The sequence below is a fragment of the Sipha flava genome, unplaced genomic scaffold, assembly GCF_003268045.1.
Source record: "Sipha flava isolate LNK unplaced genomic scaffold, YSA_version1 50_pilon_pilon, whole genome shotgun sequence".
Lineage (NCBI taxonomy): Eukaryota > Metazoa > Arthropoda > Insecta > Hemiptera > Aphididae > Sipha > Sipha flava.
Window position 1 is genome coordinate 1,107,636 of NW_020273428.1, and position 19,954 is coordinate 1,127,589.

The window sequence follows — 19,954 nt, forward strand, 5'->3', positions numbered from 1 at the left end:
AAAATTTACCTGTGTTAGCATTCGAGTGAAAATGCATTCCGCGAATTCGTACGGGTAATAATAAGAATATGTAGAAATCGTATTCTTGGATTGGTTCGATGACAAGTGCTCTATAAGTACATAATATATTATACAAATTTTGTAATATTGTATAAAACTCGATTCGCTCGTATGTGCGTCCCGCATAATAATATAGGTTTACGATTTGACTCGTTGGGTAAGGAAATATTACATGATGCTCGAGAACGTCCTTTTAGGTGCGAACGATCATATTTTATCGAACATCTATCATGCACGAACGACGACGGAAGCGGACGAGACGACAAACAAAAAGAAAAAAAAAACCAACTCTAAAGTAATTTTCCTAGAGGCGCCATATTATTTATATTCCATGCTTTTTACATGCATTAAAATATTATATTTGTGAATGTGTTGAAAAAAAATATGTACATACACATGCGCGCGCGCGTAAATCATTTAAAAAGTGTTTTAATGGGTTTTTCACAAGCTTTTGTCACCACGTATACGGCCGAGAACGTATAATACGTTGTAAAAAAATAAAAAATAAACTTAGGCGTTTTGACGAGCTTTTGGGATGAAAAAATATAAAATAAAATGAAGAACGATACAAAGGAGTTATCTTTTTTTTCTTTTAAAGAAATTCAATAGGTCTTAACGTTCTGACAACTAGCTCATTTTTTTCATTTAACGCTCGTGAAAATAAATAATTACAAAGAATGTCCAAAATATTGTCATAGTCACATATTTATGCATAAGTTTGCTTATTTTTTGACCTAGGTAATTCGGTGGTCTATAAAAATATAATACAGACAGTTAGTAATTTAAATAAGCACAATCAAAGCACTGACATTAAATTACATATTCAACTTAATCAACGAATCGAATTAAAAACTAAATATTATATTCAATTTTTAGAAGAAAGTAAAACTGTTTAGTCAAACTTAGTTACTGGCTGCATTTTTAAAACTTGGAAATCGGGTAAAAAAAAAGGTGAGGCGAGAATTGATTTTTTTTTTATCGCAATTCATTTAACGCAAACAGGATGAAGTGAAAAAACTGTCTAGTCGGCGATTCCTGTATAATATGTTATTCAGTAGTTTTGCTTCGCTCGTCTCGCTAGTACGGGTCTACCTGAAAAGCAGAGGCGGATTTAGGTTTTTATCATGGGAGGGGGGGGAAATAAAATATTTTCGTACATAATATGTATAGGTATAATAAGCTTTATTCTACTAAATTTACAAAACAAAATTTAATTTTCTTGATTACTGTGCCATTACTCTATAGATGTATTCTGGGTCATGATATAAATACGAGGTGTATATCTGTAATCTGCTATGAAGTTAGATACTAATGTATACTAGTGTATCCTTCTTGATTACGAAATAATGAAAACGAAATAATAAAAGAATAGTTTTTATTTAAATTGTGCATGCAAAAATTGAATTGGTTGCAAAAATTTTTTTTTTAACACTTGGTCCATGGAGGGAAATCTATCCCCCGTATCCACCCCCGTAGATCCGCCATTGCTGAAAAGTGACATGCTAATATTTTAAATTTAAACGCGCGTTTCGTAGGTATATGTAGAATTTGAAAAGAAATTATGGTAGAGCTCGGGGTTCACTTTCGGCTGAATTAAAATTTACTTTAGTTTTATCAGTTCCTGTTTTATTGTTTTCACGAATCTTTTCCGTCGACTGTTTCTGATCGTTTTTTAAAGAGTATACTATTTTCTCTCGTATAATTTGTACTCAATTCAAATCGTCGTTTAGACAAAATGAGATTTATTTTTTAATAAAAATTAATAAATAAATAACCTTAAAAATAAAATTCATAACAATATTGTGCTGCAACCACTGTGTTACTAACGTCGGTAATCAGAATCTGATAAAGTAGTTTGAACTACATAATCACAATTTAGTTATGTAACTCTGTACACAACGATAATTTTTAAACCAAAATTATATGTAAATTATCGATTAATTAAAATTATGTCCAATAAAGCCATTAAATTAATTATTATATTTTGTTTCGTACATTTAATAGGTTCCATAAAAATATTTCAAAATTTTTTGGGTAGGGTATTATTCTTGTTTTCACTAGAGAATTATCAAAAATACACGTTTGATATCGATAAAAATTGAAGTATAATTTTTTAAAAATTATTTCGTCGTAAAGAATAAAAATATACGTTTAGAAAACAAAGTAAACGATAAAGGGTAGATGTTTTGTTTATTATGCTCGGAATGGCCAGAATGGTAAAAATTCAAACAACCTTGAAAACATTTAAAACACAGCATTATGCACTGATATTTATTTTTTAATTTGACTACCAGTTATATTGTATTTCTGAAATGTTGTGTTCATATATATTTCAATGTATCACATGAATAAATCATTTATTTTTCTTCAACTTTTTAAACCAATTGTTAAAAATCAAGCGGACAAATACAAGGTTCTGTATGCATAATTTATATAATCAATCGTAACTCGATCTTGTTACTAAGATCAAATAAACACGAACGAAAAATTAACTGAACTGGAATACTTTTTTCAAATTTAGATGAGATAAAGATGACAAAATGTAACTAATATTTTTAAGATAGAATTCGAAAGAACACATTATAATATTTACATTTCACCGATCATAATATTATTTATTTTAGTTCAATATTGTATTTCTAAGTGGATTAGTATTACGATTTTTCAAGTGTAGTCAAAATAACGTGTGCATTTTGTTAAAAGATTTTTATATTAATAATCTCGACGATTAAAAATATAAATTCACGTAAACATTATTGTTCTAATTAAAAATCACAGTATCTATATTCGGTTAGTTGAAGTTTTTTAATTATATTATTAGAAGGCCGTGAAGTACAATGGAAATATTGCATAAGACTTGCACCTCATTAAATGTATGTAGCGTTATTAAAATTAAATATAGTAATAAAAATGGTTTTAGTTCCCGACAGCTTTTAAGTCCTATAAATTTCAGTGGGTATTTGTGAGGGGGTCACTAATATTTTCAAAAAAGTGAGCTATATTTGACATCTTAAATCTCTGGTGATTGACATTTAGAAGATTAGATGAGAAAAATGGTCTAATAATTATTTATTGCTTCTCTATTGTTTCTTCATAATAATAACTATAATAATAAGAACAATAATAATAACTATAATAAATAAAAATAATCTAATATTCTTATAGCACACATAAAAAAGTAAAGTAACTACATTTAAAATATAGAGGTAAAATATTTTATATAGTGAAAAAATATTTCTCAGCAATTTCGTGATATTTATGAGTGTTTCAAAGTTTTAAATTCAGACTACGTTATAATAATAATAATGCTATTATAACAATAATATTATTTTAAATAGAATTTACATTTAATTAAATAAGAATACGTTTAATGAAATAGATGCAATTTCAAGTTGATTAAAATTTCCATGAACTTTAAAACTTAAACGCAGTTTTATGAATATCGCGAAAACCATTCATTGCGTAGAATGTTAGTGAGTTCATTATAATTTCATACTTTGCATTTCGGTTTCAAGATTGCGTAGTAGAGTATATTTTGGGTGGATACGAGTATCGATATAGCAATTAGAACAAATCTATTTCGTAGTAATGACTAGGTTATATTAAAAATGATCTCAAAGAAAATGTCCTTTTTGTCTGGTGCAGACATGGAAATCTTTTCGAAAATATATAGGTTATACAAACTATTCAACTCGCGATTAATAACAGATTCTCATTGTCGCTGCGAGAGTTACAAATAATTTATTGAAGTTTTCCTACGAAATATACGTCGAATAAAATTCACCACAAAACTGTCAACTTTCATTTATCGCTAACCTAAACTACCTGCACGTTATATTTTGCGTATATATCTATATATTGAATCTTTCTGTTGGTAACAAATTGTTCAAAATGAAATTCAAGTTTAAATCGATAAACGCTATTCAAAAGCAACTTTGATGGTGAAGTTTCATTTTAGAGATGCTTAATTGCACATCCAATATTAAAATTCAAAAAGTTATATCAAAATAATGCTTGTTTTAGGTAATTATGAACAATATTAAATTAAAAAAATCGGAACTGAAAATAATATATTGAATATAAATATTATTTTATCCTCTTGAACCCAAATGTTGTCGGATTCATTAGATTTAAAAATGTAATACAATTTTTTTGAAGAGGAAATACTTAATTCATTTAATAGAGATATATCTAAGTAAACTGAAATAATGTAAATTATTATATGTGTATCCAACGAAAAATAAGAATATCTAGAAAAAAAAATTAAATATACTACGATAGTTTAAAATTTAAATGTACTAACAAATGGAATTTATTAGTATTACCTAATTATTACATATTTTGAGATTTCGATGAATCATTATTATTTCAGCTAGTGTATTTTTTTATTTTTATTTCATTATTCAAGTTAAAAGTTTCAGTAAATTACATGCTATTACAAATAATTACAAATATAATTATGATTATAAAAAATGACTAATTACAAATTATAACGTGATTTAAGATGCAGTGATATAATGAAATTAATATATTAAGTGTTTTGAAATGGTTAAAATTTTAAGTTTGATCATCATTTTCGCTGACATCAAATAGAGTAGTAAGAATAGAGTGGTAATTACGATTTTAATAGCTTGTTTTTGTTTTGGTTCCTCGGCTATAATATATCGTGGACCATCAAATTTATTGAGGTTAATATGTACATTTTCAAATTGAGTTTTTATTCAGTCTTGTAAGATATAAGTCATATTCGTATTCCTTTAAAAACCAAATTAAAATATACATATATTTTTTTTAATATTAATTGAATCATATCAAACATCTAACTTATAAACTTTAAATAATTGTTCTTTTAGCCAATACTATTGTTGATGATTATTATTTTATATAACAATTACTGTTCGGTTATTAGTTACAAAATTATAAGTATAATTTGTATAGTTATTGCATACTTAAAGAATTCAATTTTTAAGTTTATTTAATAAAACATTGATTTTTATACAAAAAATAATACTTTTTAACAAATTTACCATATTACGTTATTCAAATATTCATGAATAATCAAGTATTTAAATCTTTGCGAAGTACTTTTAGAGAAATATTAAAATACAAAATATTCCTATTTATGTTTTTGATTATTTTGCCTATCCCTTATAGTGATCAAGTATTATGTTTTATTTACACCATTACCGAGTGCAGTGAACATAATATACAAGTATACAACAAATGACGCCAATATAATATTAACGAAAAGAATGAAGAAAGTGATTAATTTATTTTCAGTTTTATATTTATTTAATAGTTGGTTATTTTGACGCTTAAAAATAATTTTAACAACTTATAAGATAAGTAATCATTTTAATTTGTTTTTAATATTAAATCTTCCATAATTCAAGTTATATAAAGGTGATTAAATACAACAGACAAAATATAACAATATTTTATTTATGTAAATAATTTATGTATGAATATATCAAGTACTTTACTATTATATTTTTGTGTAATTTTAATTTATTATTGTTGTAATAATATTATAGCAATTAATACAATTTCAAATTGCCAATAAAATAATAAATAACAATTTAATGATGTCTTATTTTAATATTTATAAGTAATTTAAAATACAAAATTGCCGTATTTTGAATTGTGGCATACAAATTTACACAGATCAAATTCAATACTGCCATGCTTGAGTATATGACTTTTTAAATCAAATGGTCTATGTAATATAGCCACATCTCAAAATATGACAGTCTAGCATTCACTTATAAAATTGTAAAAAGCCATAGTCTAACTTTTTGGGTTTATTTTGGGCCATCAAGAGGGTATTTTACAATATTTGAAGAAATTATACTATAAAACACGTTTGTAAGTATTTAATTTTTTAGTTTCAAATGCATAGGTAAAAAAATCTGTAAAATATTTTAGTTCAAAACTTCAAATCGCTTTTTCTCAAAACTATGAATTTTGAGTTGTGGCAGTCTTGTTCTAGAGGTGCGATATTTGAATATATAAATTAATACTAACGGTGAAACCATATTCATGAAATTCAGCCGTTTGAAGTTATATTGATGATATAAATATATGCTGAATAATAAAAATAATACCGTTCAATTTTTTTATTTAAATCTAATTTAACACCGATTTTAATAAAAATCAATTATTTTTTTTTAATATTATGTATTATCGATAATTTAATAATTGTAAATTCTGTCAGAAATATAAATTACTTTGAGCATGTGAAAAATCTCGTAGAAAATGAAACCAAAAAGCATACAGTTACATTTTGTTCAATCTAATTTCATTCTATCGCAAAAAGATTTAAACGAATTGAAAACTTCATAGTACAATCAAAATAATCAATATACGACCTCGCACACCGATCACGTACTTGACGGAGTTGTACCAAAGATGTTGGCGATAAAGTTATCAAAAGCCTAATCATTTAAATTCCAAAAATGCCATCGAAGAAAATAGTGTTTTATCGAAGACACGGATTAAAGAATTAATTTATACTACGTTGAGCAAAATACGAAACGATCTCGGTAAAAATTGGATTAGATAGGCGTGTAGTGGATTTTAATTTTAAGATTAACATTCTGGTTCAATGCACATTTGGTAAATGACCATTCAATGTAATCTATTTCCTAAGGATTAATAAACAATATATACTCGTATTTGCACCGTTTATTTAATTTGCGATATCAACTTGACATGTTTGACATTAGAATTAATTATAATAATGACTGCAATTTAATTGGAATTTTTAGTTATATAAATATAAATTATGATAATTATAATTTGAAACGTTTTCTAGATTTTATTCCCATTAAATTACATTGAATAAGAACGTAAATATGTAAAAAAAAAAAAAAAAATAATATCACATGTCAAAAAACGAATACTATACCTGGGATATAATGTATTCAAAGCTTAAAAAAAGTTTAAACTACCGAGGAGTTGAAACTTTACTTTAAACTATAACATAATTTATTATGTCTTATAACAGTTTGAATACATAATATTTTGTTTGAAATAATTTATTAATAAATTATGGAAATTATAGTTTGAAATGTTAATGAAAAAAAAAATAAAAATTATAGTTTTCTTAGGTCTTAAAATATAATATACATACCTTAAAGCATTTAATATTTGTAGTTAATAATTTAAAACCTAATTATAAAACAAAAGTAATTTACAGTACATTCTGATTATAAATGTAATTTGTATAAGTATTGTAAATTGTAAATCAGTCAAATGATAAATACAACTAGTATATAACTGAGTATATTGATAAGATATTCACGAGTATCATTTTTTATCTTTTAATGATTAATTCTGTTTCTAATTAATTAAATATAAATAATTTTACTTTTAATTTTTTAAATTTAATTTTCAATATGCCAACTAAATTGTCTTATAAAGGTCGTATGACATGATTTAGGTTGACATAAATGTTGAAAGAATCTTAGAATATATATATTGTAAATTATTATATAAGCCATTATTGATATAGAAAACCAAAAGTGTCAAAAAATATTCTATTAAATTTTATTTTTGTACCAAGAAAAAAAAGTTTTCTCTAAAAAAAAAAAAAATAAATAAAATAAAATTCTCGAATGATATTTTATGGTTTTTTTTTTCGCATATTTTTATTGTTCTATAAAAGTGGTTTCATCCTTTTGAGTATAAATGTATACTGTGCGTCAATAAATGATGCTTTTGTAAGAGTTGGAAATTCTGTATTCATTTTTATAGTGATTGATTGATATGTAAATAGATTATGATTAGTAATACAATTGTATGTGTGTTAAATAAATTATATGTTTTTGGTGATTTGAAGGTCCTATAAAAGCAATCTAACATTTATTTGATTGTTCCATAATTCTTTCAATCACATGTTAAAATCCATCGATAATATAATCGTTAAAATATGCACGATGTTTATAATAATTTATAATATTTTTTATAATAACTAGTGTAAGATTTGAAAATTAAAATTGAAGAAATTGAAAAAATTAATTATTTTCTGTTTAAATTTATTTTAATATTTTACAAAATTTGCAATTATTTTTTAATATAAACTTAGAATTTATTAAACTCGATTGAAAAGAAATGTATTTCATAAGATGTTTCTTCGGATAAAAGGGTGTATGAAAAATGAATTATTTATAAATCTCGTTATAATAAAATTACTTTCACCTATAACATTTTAATTTTTAACAATTAATATTTTAAGGATGCGAATTCGAGATAAATGACAGTTAAAAAATGAAAAATATTAATTTTTATCAATTGACCTTATTGCATTGGACGATCAGAATAAAAATAGAACACTTGCACTGTTAAATTACTAAAAATACGTATAAAATATGCCAAATATGAATAGAAAAAAGTGTGTTATTTTCTCGTTAAGTGTGATTGAAATCATGCACGTTTCTTGTCAGATTTTAAACTAACGTTTGTTTTAATAAATGTACGCGCGTACCCGTAATACAATAATATTTCCTTAACGACGATACGATTTCGATAACCGTGACCGTTTTGTAATATTCACCGGGTTAGCGGTTTATATCATCCGTATTGTCTGCAAACATACGCGTAAACACAACAGGCGTATAAACAATGCGTTAAATTAGTTCGTCAGTATTTCGGCAATCAAACATTACGCGATAATACGGCCGCACAATGAAAAACACTCACAGCTACTGTCTATTATTGTTTTGCGCGGCCGTGCGGGCGGCGATGACGTTGAAACGGAACACTGTTGATTAGCGCGAACGGAATGCACAAGCAGATACGGTAAAACGGCACCAACGCGCGTGGTGATTGATCGACTCGACCTGTGTCGTAATTGTATCGCAGTCGCGGAAGCTGTTTGCTAGCGCGTTTTCCGGTGCCCGTATCGCCGGCTGCGAAAACCCGACGGACGTATCCAACGGTCGCGCCGGAACAGCAACGGCTTACGGCAATACGGTCATCTGACGGTTTGAAAGGATAAAAAATGTATTTATTTGTAAATTTCTAAAATTGTACTTATTTCGAAAAATACGACCGACGAAGATGTCCGAATCTCTTTCGTTTGGACGCATCGCTAGTCGACTGTACCGCGAGAACACGGCAATATTATCTACGCGAAGATCACGTAGCTATGCACGTGCTGGTTAAAATCTACGTTTTGAAATGACCGAACGACATTTTTCACGGGTCCAGTTCTTCACGGACCGTCCGAAAACGGGTGTCACGGCGAGCGTCTACTTTGCGAGATGAAACGGAAACGAAACCGTGAACCGAAAAACCGTTGGCCGCGGTTGACGGCGTTCCGAGGACTTTCAGCGCACGTGCTACGGGCGAAGTGTTGGACGCATAAGTGCATTTAGGGGGGTAGAGGGGCTAAGCCCACTCAAAAACATTCAAATTTCCTCCGAAAACCACGTAGAACTTTATATTATTATATTGATAAATAAAAAAAAAACTATGTGATTACTACTAAAATAATGAAATTTTTTTTATTTTTAAGTTAATAAGTTTATTTTTACTCGTCTTTCAATAAGTATATTTTTTATATAGAGGGTGAAGGGTAGAAAAAACGTTTCTGAGAGGCAGTGATTGAAAAATATGTAGGAATGACTGTAGCACCTCCATATTTTTTACTCTGCTGCTATGGTTGGACGCAAAAACATGAGCGTGTCATCGGCCCGAGACCCGCTAACGCGATTCGTGCAACTACGAATAATCTACGAGTGTAAAAACGTACCTGGGCAACTCCTGCATGGTCGCGGAGATACCGTTCGGACGTATTTTTAATAATATTTCGGTGTCGTCGTATGTTAAATGCACGGACAAGCAGGGGCTCGAAATAATTATCGTACGTCCGGCGGTCAGCGATCGGTTTCGGTCCGGCCGGGCAGGACGAGCGAGTTACACGGGACAGCAGCGATTTTGGGTAAGGGGGTCGAGGCGGGTTCGGTTGAGATAGTGAATCTGGTTTCGAGATCACAGGTCGATCTACGACGACATATCGACGCGTCGGATCGAGGCCATCGTCAACAAGTGGCCGGATGACGTGTACTTGAACGACAACGGCAGCGTCGGCGGCGCGTCGTCGTAGCGGTACCGCGGAAGACCGGCAGCAACAGCAGCAGCAGCAGCAGCAACAGCAACGACGGTGTATCGCATGGTTCCGCGCGACCGGAAGTGCCCGTGTGCGAGTGACCGAGTGATACGAGACGGATAAACAGAGAGAGAGTGAGAGAGAAACGAAAACAATGCGAGACGACGGCGCGAGTGCGCGGCAAAACGGCCCCCAGCTGTCTGGAGGTCGGGAACGAGCGCGCCACGAGTACTATACGTAGTAGTAGTAGTAGTAGTAGTAGTAGTAGTAGTAGTAGCCGTAGTAGTAAAAGCAACGGTAGAAGTGGTGTAGTAGCGGAAGGCGGTACGGGTGTACAATCGGTCCCTTTTCCTCGACCTCGGGCCGCACCGTCAACTCTCGCGGAGGGCCGGTGGGCTTTGTGTACCGGCGGCCGGGTTGAGCGTGCGGCCACCGCGCGCTCGTAGTGACGGGTGGCCGAGAGAGAGTTTAGCGAGTGTGGGTGCGAGCTTAGGGGACGGGAGGAGTGGTCGCGCGTGCCTCATCCGTCGACTGCGGTGCGCTCTGCCGAGTCGGCGCGGCGCGACTCACGAAACAATTCCGCACGGCCAACGGATCCGGTCCCTTATTACAACACGCGCGCGCGGTGCATGTGCATACACAAACGTATACGCCGTGCACTCACGCACACACGCACATATATATCGTATCGATCCTTTTGGCGGCACGGTGACTTCGCAACGCGTGTGCGTGTACGACGGGTGCCCCGGCCGCCGAACACCTTTTGACCCCGTCGCGGCAACACCGATTTGCATGTTCTTATTATGTACGTGCGCGAAAAAAAGCCGTCCGAGACGCGTACTCCTACCGGTCCAGTTAAAGACGACGACACCGGGTACCACGCAGAAAAAAACGATTTTAATCGCGATGAAAAGACGAAAAAAAAAAATCGTACATTAGGTTGAAAACTTTTCAATCTTTGAATTTCTAATGCACGCGTGCTTCACACACTTCAAATGATCGTCGATATTTGTTTGTTTCGCTGGTCCGTGTTCGCGATTTTAGAATAGAGGAGGTTCTCGATTTTATTGAGATGAGTTTCGCAGGCATTGTCACGAGACGTGATTAAAATCCTTGGCTTGTGAACACGATTTTGTAAGTGCATTTGTTGCCGAAAAAATCGGTATTTTATCGTCCTTGAATGCATGTTGAACATTTTCAAAATCAAGGGATTCAAGTTTTTTTTTTCTTGTATCTGCAACGATATGCTTTTAAAAACTTGTTGATGCTGTTAGATACATAGCGAGGTATGGGCACAACAATATAAAATAAAGAATGTCCAACTATGGATGTGATCATTGCTATCGTTTTACAAGGGTAGAAAGAGCGTACTTATTACATCGTATAACACTAATATTTTTGTAATTTTCTCGTGGTATTCGAATTATCCGTGTTGCTTCATATGAGCAATGAATTTTATACAGAAATTGGTAGTTTTCAACAACAAATCATTTTATCGGTGCAGGTCGAATACCCTATTCATTAAATTAGTCCTTGTCGTTTTAAAATCTAGTGAGATTAGCGCCCTGTAGGATATTATTACCTCCCTATGGTGTGTCCAAGTTGGGTGGCCATAGGACCATTATCATTAGGTCTATTAAAATAAAAATGAAACAATGACTTTTTTTTTTTCATTTAAAACTAATTTAGTTTGAAGTAAAAAAAAAAAAATGTACAGTGGCGGAATTTATCACGCTACAAACGTTATTAGTGTTTTGTATATTAAATGATAATCATATTATTTATGGCCATTAAGTCACCAAATTTTACGTTGTGCTACTATCAGCATCCTTAGATAAATTTGAATCAAATAGTGCATTACTACCCATGCGTAAGAATTACACGGAAAAAAAACATTTTCCCATCGAAAGAAAAATATAATTTTATGTATTTTCATACGTGAATGATCAAATCAAATAAGTCACGTCATATACATTATGCATTTATCTTAACACACTATGCTTATAAATTATGGAATTTCTACAACAATTGTCAATCATTGTGAGGTAAAAGTTTTAAATGTATTACGACCGTCTAATTGCGACACCAGATATCAGTTCCCGCAGTAGATGGATAAACATTCGAATTTCTAGTCCCGAGTATTCCAAACTTATGACAGATTCATTATTTAAAAATAAAAAAATTGTTTCCATATAGTGGAATTCACGTTCTCATTAGAGTATTATAAAAATTTGCACAAGTCAAGTACTTCATTGTTTCAATAACATCGATATTCCCCTCGTACTCGTGTTCGAGATTGCTTTGCTCGATGTCCTTTAAATCATATTTCATTCTCACGTGAGTTATTTGTACCGTTTCTCTTAATACAGATCGAACATTCAATACATCACAATATTTTTTCCTCAAAACTCATATTAAAAAAAAAAAAATTAAAAAAAATCAGCCCCTTCAAAATATGAATATTTGTTTTTGCTTAAGCCCCCTTCCTTTAGTTCGAGATATTATTTTATTATTTATTCATATCTGCCACACAAATTTAACATGTCGCATGAAAAATCAACGAAAACTGTACGCATAGAATATATTTATCGTCTGTTGTCGCGTTCGTTATTGTTCAATGATAAGTAGACCTTCCGTGCAATATATTATCAGTTACTTTCAGCATATATTATTTTATCGATCAAATTTGAGATATAAAATATAATGTGAAATTCGTTTTCCACTCGCTATATGATAGTTTAGTTAGTCGACTAGTCATATAGTACTGATAGATACTATATGCTGAAGCCGTTATGTTTCTCAATAAAATGTTACTATTTTTGTTAAATTAAATTTTATATTTTCTAATATATGGATGTTGAATGAACATTCTCTGCAATTGGAGACTAGAATAAAAAAATAAATGTTGTTAAAACGAAATCAAAAGTTTCATAAATATCATAGATATTTGACATAGTGTCCTTTACGGTTATTGAAAATATGAATAATTTCTATTAGCCTAGTAGTAAATAAACTGGGCGAATAAAATGGATAATAATCAACTGCGATTTCATTCCATCGGTTTAACGTGACTGAGATGATGGATTGCATATCAGACATTTTCGAAGGAAGTGGTTAGTCAAATATAGTTATAGGTACTTCCGTTGTTTATGTATTGTTCATTGGCGTCGTTTAAATTCGATAATTAGAAAATATATTGTTTCAGAAACTGCGAATATAATAATTAATTTTGTGTGTATATAAAACAATAACCTTAATTCGATTATTGTCATAAATAAATAAAAACTTTATTTTACTATGTAAATATTTTTTTCAACAAATCCATTTTCTGAATGCCAGAGTTCCATCATAATATAATATAATATAATATAATATAATATAATTTTATATTAATATAAATATAAATATGTATATATTATTGTATATTCATTAGGGATTTTGGAAATATTTGAATATAAATTGTTAACAACTTTCAAACTTTTAAGACAATTAGATAAATTATTTCTGCATCTATCAAAGTTCGAAAAGTCACACAATATTAAAACCTCGGTTACATTATTGTTTTTTCCATAAGTTTTATAAATATAAAATGATAGCGGATCAATGATTTCAGATTTATCAGATTGATTTTAGAAAATAATAGAGTTCAAACTTTGCAGAGTTCTGGAGATAAATATTTACATAAATTAATTTAAAAGTTTAGAAAAATTATATAGGTATAAAATGTATATGTATTATACATACTTAAAATGCTAAACATATAGACATAAATACAACGCGCGTGCTCAAAAAGCTCGCCCACCATTTTAATTTTCCTAATTCCTGAATGCAATTGCTGATCACGTAGTAAATTGGTAACACAATTCGCGTGGGTCTCCAACCCCACATCAATTAATATTACGATTAATAATTATAATAATAATAGTAATAAATATTAATAATGATAGTAATTAATATTACGATATTCATATAAATTTTACCATGCCAACATTTTGAAATCATTGTCAATTTTCGCATGATAATATAATGTAATACTATCATCTCAAAAGTAGACACTTATACATCATGTGTTACACAGTCAGATTAAAGTATTCGAGGTGATTGATTTCCGAAACGTATAATAGAGAAAGAAATTTACATAGACATGATTATTATTTGTATACGTCGAAGAAAATTTCACGCAATTACGCTGAAGTCGCCAAGAATATTTGTTGTCTACCTAATTTTACTAAGTGAATTTAAAAATTACGTACATAGCACTTGTCTTAGCAGTGATACATAACGAAACCCGTTTTGAATTAAACATTAAAATCATTTAAATTAAATATGCAGTATTATATCTTTTTGTAATCTTTTATTTTGGGTATTACAACTAGGCAGTTCAATTGAAATACATTTTATCGACTAAATATATATAAAATTATATGTTGAAGTTGTATAAAAATTAGGATAAATAAAAAAATTCAATTCTCATCGAATGATTAACGAATAATGTATTGATTACTAATCAACTGCTATCTAATCGCATTTAATATTGTAAAATTCCTGTATTATATATATTTGTATTCAATAATGTAATTTAAACATCTTTTACATCTAAGAAATTATGTATTCTCTTACCTAATATTTTCAAGTTTTAATGGATGTCAATTATTACTTCGTAAATATGTTATGTTTAGGGGCGGAGTGGCCCATCTAGAAATCTGGAATTTTCCAGATGGACCGGTACTGACAGAGATCTTTATGGTCCGGAACGTGATAACAATTAAAAATTAAAAAAAAATTTTAAATAACAATATAAGTATAATTAGCGATCAATTTTTCAACATTTCAAATAATATTTAATAATCATTATTATAAATAAAACTTCTTGTTATAATCTTAAAGTATCTGATGATATTGTATTAATTTATTATTATGATTATTTATAAAATACTAATAAATTAACATCAGAATATTAGTTAATTAGATATCATGAAAACATGAAAATAAAATATTGAATGTCGATAGTTATTATTTTCATATATTTTCATATTATTTCCACTTTTTCGTACACTCGAATAGCGAATGTTATTTTTTTTACAAATTAATTTTTAACTTAATAAGTTACTTTTTTTAAGATTAACGTGTTAACTTTAAGTTAATTTTATTTAAAAGTAGCTAAATAAGGTTAATTTTAGTGTAAAGAATAATGCAAATTATTAAATGAGGTTTTTAGTATATTTATAATTCACTATTTTAATATGAATTTTCTGTAGACGAAAATAATATGAAAAATAACATTAATAGTCATTATATGGGTTATATTTTATCATTATATTTTTATAACATTGTTATTGTATAAACACTATAAGCCAATAGAAATCCTAAGAATATGTGAAAATAGTAAATACCATGAGAGTGAGTGTCGATGAGGGATTAATCACAAAACAACTGTGGTATAATTTCCAATTTAATTTCATTATTTAACTAGCATGTATTCTGTTCACATCTCGTTGGAATTTATAATATATTGTTGTTAGCTTATTACTTTATTAGCTTATCATATTTCTTTGAAAGTTAATTATTTTTGATTTTTGGTTTTTTGATAACTAGTTAATACTTTTATGTATTATTTTAAATTTTCCCAGTAATTTTCTTGAGCGTAAAAAAACTAATATTATGTGTGCAATTTTTTATTTTTGCAAATTAGAAAATTTTAACTTTAAACTAAGTACTAAGTTAAGTTACTTTTTTTTCAAAGTTAACTTTTAACTTAACGAGTTAACGAAAAAAATATAAGTAACTTTTAATTTAACTTAACTTTATTACTTTAAAATAACTTAACGAGTTAAAAAAAATCGTTAACTTGCCCAGTCCTGAAAATAATAATGAAAACATTCGTTACAAGCGTTTACAATTAATTGGAGATACAAGGTGGACATCAAAAAAAAACTGCAGTAAATATAATTTTTGGTATGTGTGGAATGTATTATGAAGCCCTATGTACCCTAATTTAATTATTGCACTTAGTAAAATTAGTTCAAAAAAATCATTTGCACCCGACATTCGAATAAAAGCATCTAATTTGTTGAAAGCATTGTTAAAATATGAAACAATTCTTATTGCACATATATTTATGAAGATTTTTTCAATCACCAGCCTACTATCAAGGTACTTACAGACTAGTGGGTTAGATATTCTTAAATACATACAAATAGTTGAAGTGAGTTTAATTGAACTTAAAAAAAAATCAAAGGAGTATGGAATTTATAAAGAATATGTGTATTGAATTTAGTTTTAAAATGAATAATACAATTTCAACATGGATTAATGAATCTAATGAAGATTTGGAAATCGAAGAAGTTCAAAGTCAATTTGAAGTAAAACGTATTTCTAGAAAGAAAAAATGGAAAATTATGAAGGAATTTATGAAAATAGATGATACTATTTTGAATGTTGAAAAAAAGTTTACCGTTGATATATATATAATAGAGTATTTTATACAATTATAATAAGTATAGAAAATCGATTTACAAATAATAAAGAAATACTTGTTGATTTAACATTATTATCACCTATTAATTTTGATTCATTTGTACCTAACTTAAAAATTCTTCCACTAAATTAGCTGCAAAATTAAAACCATATTTGGATGAAGACAATGAAAATGAAATAAAAAATAAACTATCTCAAGAAATTTTAAGTTTTTCAAAATCTTGGAAATATTTAAAGAAATCTGTAGATGACGAATATACTGAAGAACTGTACTAGTACTTAAACAGTGACACAGAAAGTGAAAATGAGGAAAAAGACATATCAAAACCATGTAAAACATTTAAAAACTGTAGCATTTGTTGTTACACAGTATTGGTAAAGTACAATCTTTATTCTAATGCTTACCCTACTTTATCCATTGCTTCTTAGTACTTACTAACTTTGCCGGCAACCCTAGTGGCCTGTGAAAGGTCATTTTCTACTTTAAAATTTGTAAAAAACAATTTAATAAACTCAATGACAAATGAACACTTGGAGTTATTCATGTTGATGGCCATTGAAAAAATAATTCTCTGTAGTTTAGATAATACCTATGATAGAAAATAAAGTTAGTGAAAAATCTAAAACATTTTCTAAATTACTCTTATAAGTTATATTTATTAAAGTATACTAATTTATGACATAAGTATTTGTGAATTTTATGAACTATTTGATGGATCAAAGTTTAATTTTTTTCAAATGTATGTTTATGTGTTAGCCCATGAAGCAATCAACTGATGAACTAATGGCCGGTAAAATTTATTTTCTAGATCCGAAATTAAGCCCCACTCCGGCCCTGGTTACTTTGTATCTAAATTGTTTTGTTTTGTTTGTTGTATCTTGTGCAATGCATCAGTTTTCCTGTTTAAATGGGTTTTTAGTAAAAACTTTCCACCCGTTGAAATAAATAAATAAATTATGTACACGTAATTATTGTAATATGGTCCGCACGTAAAATTAAATTAAAACTTTTTCTTATTAAACAGAATCCTTGACACTATCTAGCGGTAACAATGTGAGTTGTACGGCGACGTTCAGGTCGCAGTGGATTTGTATAACGTGCGCGATTACGACACCGGCACACTCTGCTGAACACATTGAATCAGATGGCGTTTAGACCAACTGTGAATTTATCAACATTATAGGTGTGATATAAATGAAAATCTTATTGTTCATATATTATATTTTATAACGATGGTGAACATGGATTCCAATCAGAATACTTAATTGTTTTAGAGATAGCTGACATGTGACTACCAAAGTTTCAATTAAATATTAATTGTTTAGGCAAAGATTCAATAACGTTTGTTAATAATGTTTAAATATAATATAATAGTACAACTGTTATATAATATTATGAATGTATATTATTAACAATATAAATTTGATATAAAGAATTATTATTATTCCAAATTATGAAATACATACGCCACACGTTTTAATAAACCAGATTAATTCAAGAAATTATTAATTCTCAGAAATATAAAATAATATTATTTTACGGATAGTTTTTTCACGATTGTCCGTAAATTGCATAATACCCGAATAAAAACCACATTTTTAAACTTAATGTAAGATTTATACCAACGTAGTGAAAAGTACGTTTATGTTTTAGTGTAGTTGTATAATAATATTGAGCGTATAAAACGTTTATGAAATACCAACATAATTAATTGGTAGGTAACGCTGTACGTTTTTGCTTAAATACGATGTAGACATTTACATTTATTTTATTTTATTTTTTATTTTTTTAAAACAAAGAAATATTATAATTTTCGTACATTTTTTATTAGAGATAACATTGAACTACGGGCTAAAAATATTATTCCTGTAAATCTTTCTTTACATCAAGTTAGGGAAGAACATTTATATGATAATGATGACGTAAATATCGAGAACTGTCATAAAGCATTTGGAATAGAAGAAGCATTTAAGGGTTTTTATTATGAACAGTGAAAACTACTATTGGCACTACTAAAGTATAAACTCTATAGTAATACCGTTAAAGACTTGAAAGAATACAAAGAGGATTCATACTTTACATTGGATACAAAAGAAATATAGCTAATATCCTCGATAGTCCTATCGTAAACAATATACAGATTAATCTGAAACTTGATTCTCTCTCAACTTATTGTAAAATAGCTGATATTTTTTTCTTACATAAATGATTAATAGCAATTATATACCGCTGTTAGAACAGATTTTCTAACGATAAAAAAATGTAATGCCAATATTTTTTTTAAAATGGAATAAAATAAGCACACGGTAAGCCGTATACAGAATGCGATCGATGGGCCACACGAAAAATTGGTTAAGCAATCTAAGGCACTGACAAGGACGTAATGTCAGTCGTCTTATCGATTATCGATCAATATGGCATCACAATGGATGCGCGTTATGGTTTCAAACAATTAGTAGTGTCACGAAATAATATCAACATGTTTAAAAATAACACACTGTACACTAAAAGGTGTACCGCGGAGTTGCAAATATTTTTAAGTTAGGTTATGTGTTCGTGTATGTTTGTGGAACATCTTGCGTAAAAATATGATTTACGAATGCCGGCGTGTGATATTGGGTTGGTCGCGGTAATCGACAAGTTGTACCGTTTGAAAAATCACAATATCAGAAATCGCGCATAGTTGAGCCTGTTGAAATATCACATTGAACCGTATATGCTCAAATTCAATTATACCAAACACCGGCCGATCCCAAAGTCGTAAACACTTGAAGACGTATTATTATACGCGCGTTTGGTTCGATATTTTTGAAATTTATTAAATGCCATTACACGTAGTGGGTCATGTTCATCGTGATTGCCGGTTTATAGAATAAATTTAAGTTATTACTTCGAATAAAATATAAGCCAGTTATCACGATGGAAATGATTGCGTGTTGTTTTACATCTTTTATTCCACGGTATTGACTCCGTTTGAGGGTAACCATTTTAATGTTTTCCGACATCTTTGATACGCCCATGTGTCTTTTTCAATTAATCAGACTTTTTCGGTGATGCAACCGTACATCAGCTGCTGATGAATCTCGTAACTGAAAACACGATGTCATCACAAGAAAGATTTTACTGACATAGAAAGTGTCGGGTTGCACATAATCCGTGACTTTCCACATCTATTTTAAATCTAAGATAGGTTACGACTCGATAATAAATAGTGAATAACTTATGACAATTATATATTTCGAAAATGTGTGTGGACCAAATACTTCGTTAATGTATAACGCAATTAATTTTGACTAAAAAAATTA

At 29.3% G+C, this 19,954-nt stretch overlaps 1 protein-coding gene across 2 annotated transcripts in view; it reads right to left on the bottom strand.

Annotated features, from left to right (window-relative positions):
• LOC112690521 (neuropeptide SIFamide receptor-like) overlaps positions 1 to 10,384 on the bottom strand; it is a 43,304-nt gene extending 32,920 nt beyond the window's left edge. For both annotated transcript variants that reach the window (XM_025564547.1, XM_025564549.1), the window contains exon 1: positions 9,815 to 10,384. In XM_025564547.1, the coding sequence (XP_025420332.1) occupies positions 9,815 to 9,831 (17 nt within the window). In that variant the 5' untranslated portion in view covers positions 9,832 to 10,384. The remainder of the gene's footprint in view (positions 1 to 9,814) is intronic.
• Positions 10,385 to 19,954: the final 9,570 nt, after the last annotated feature.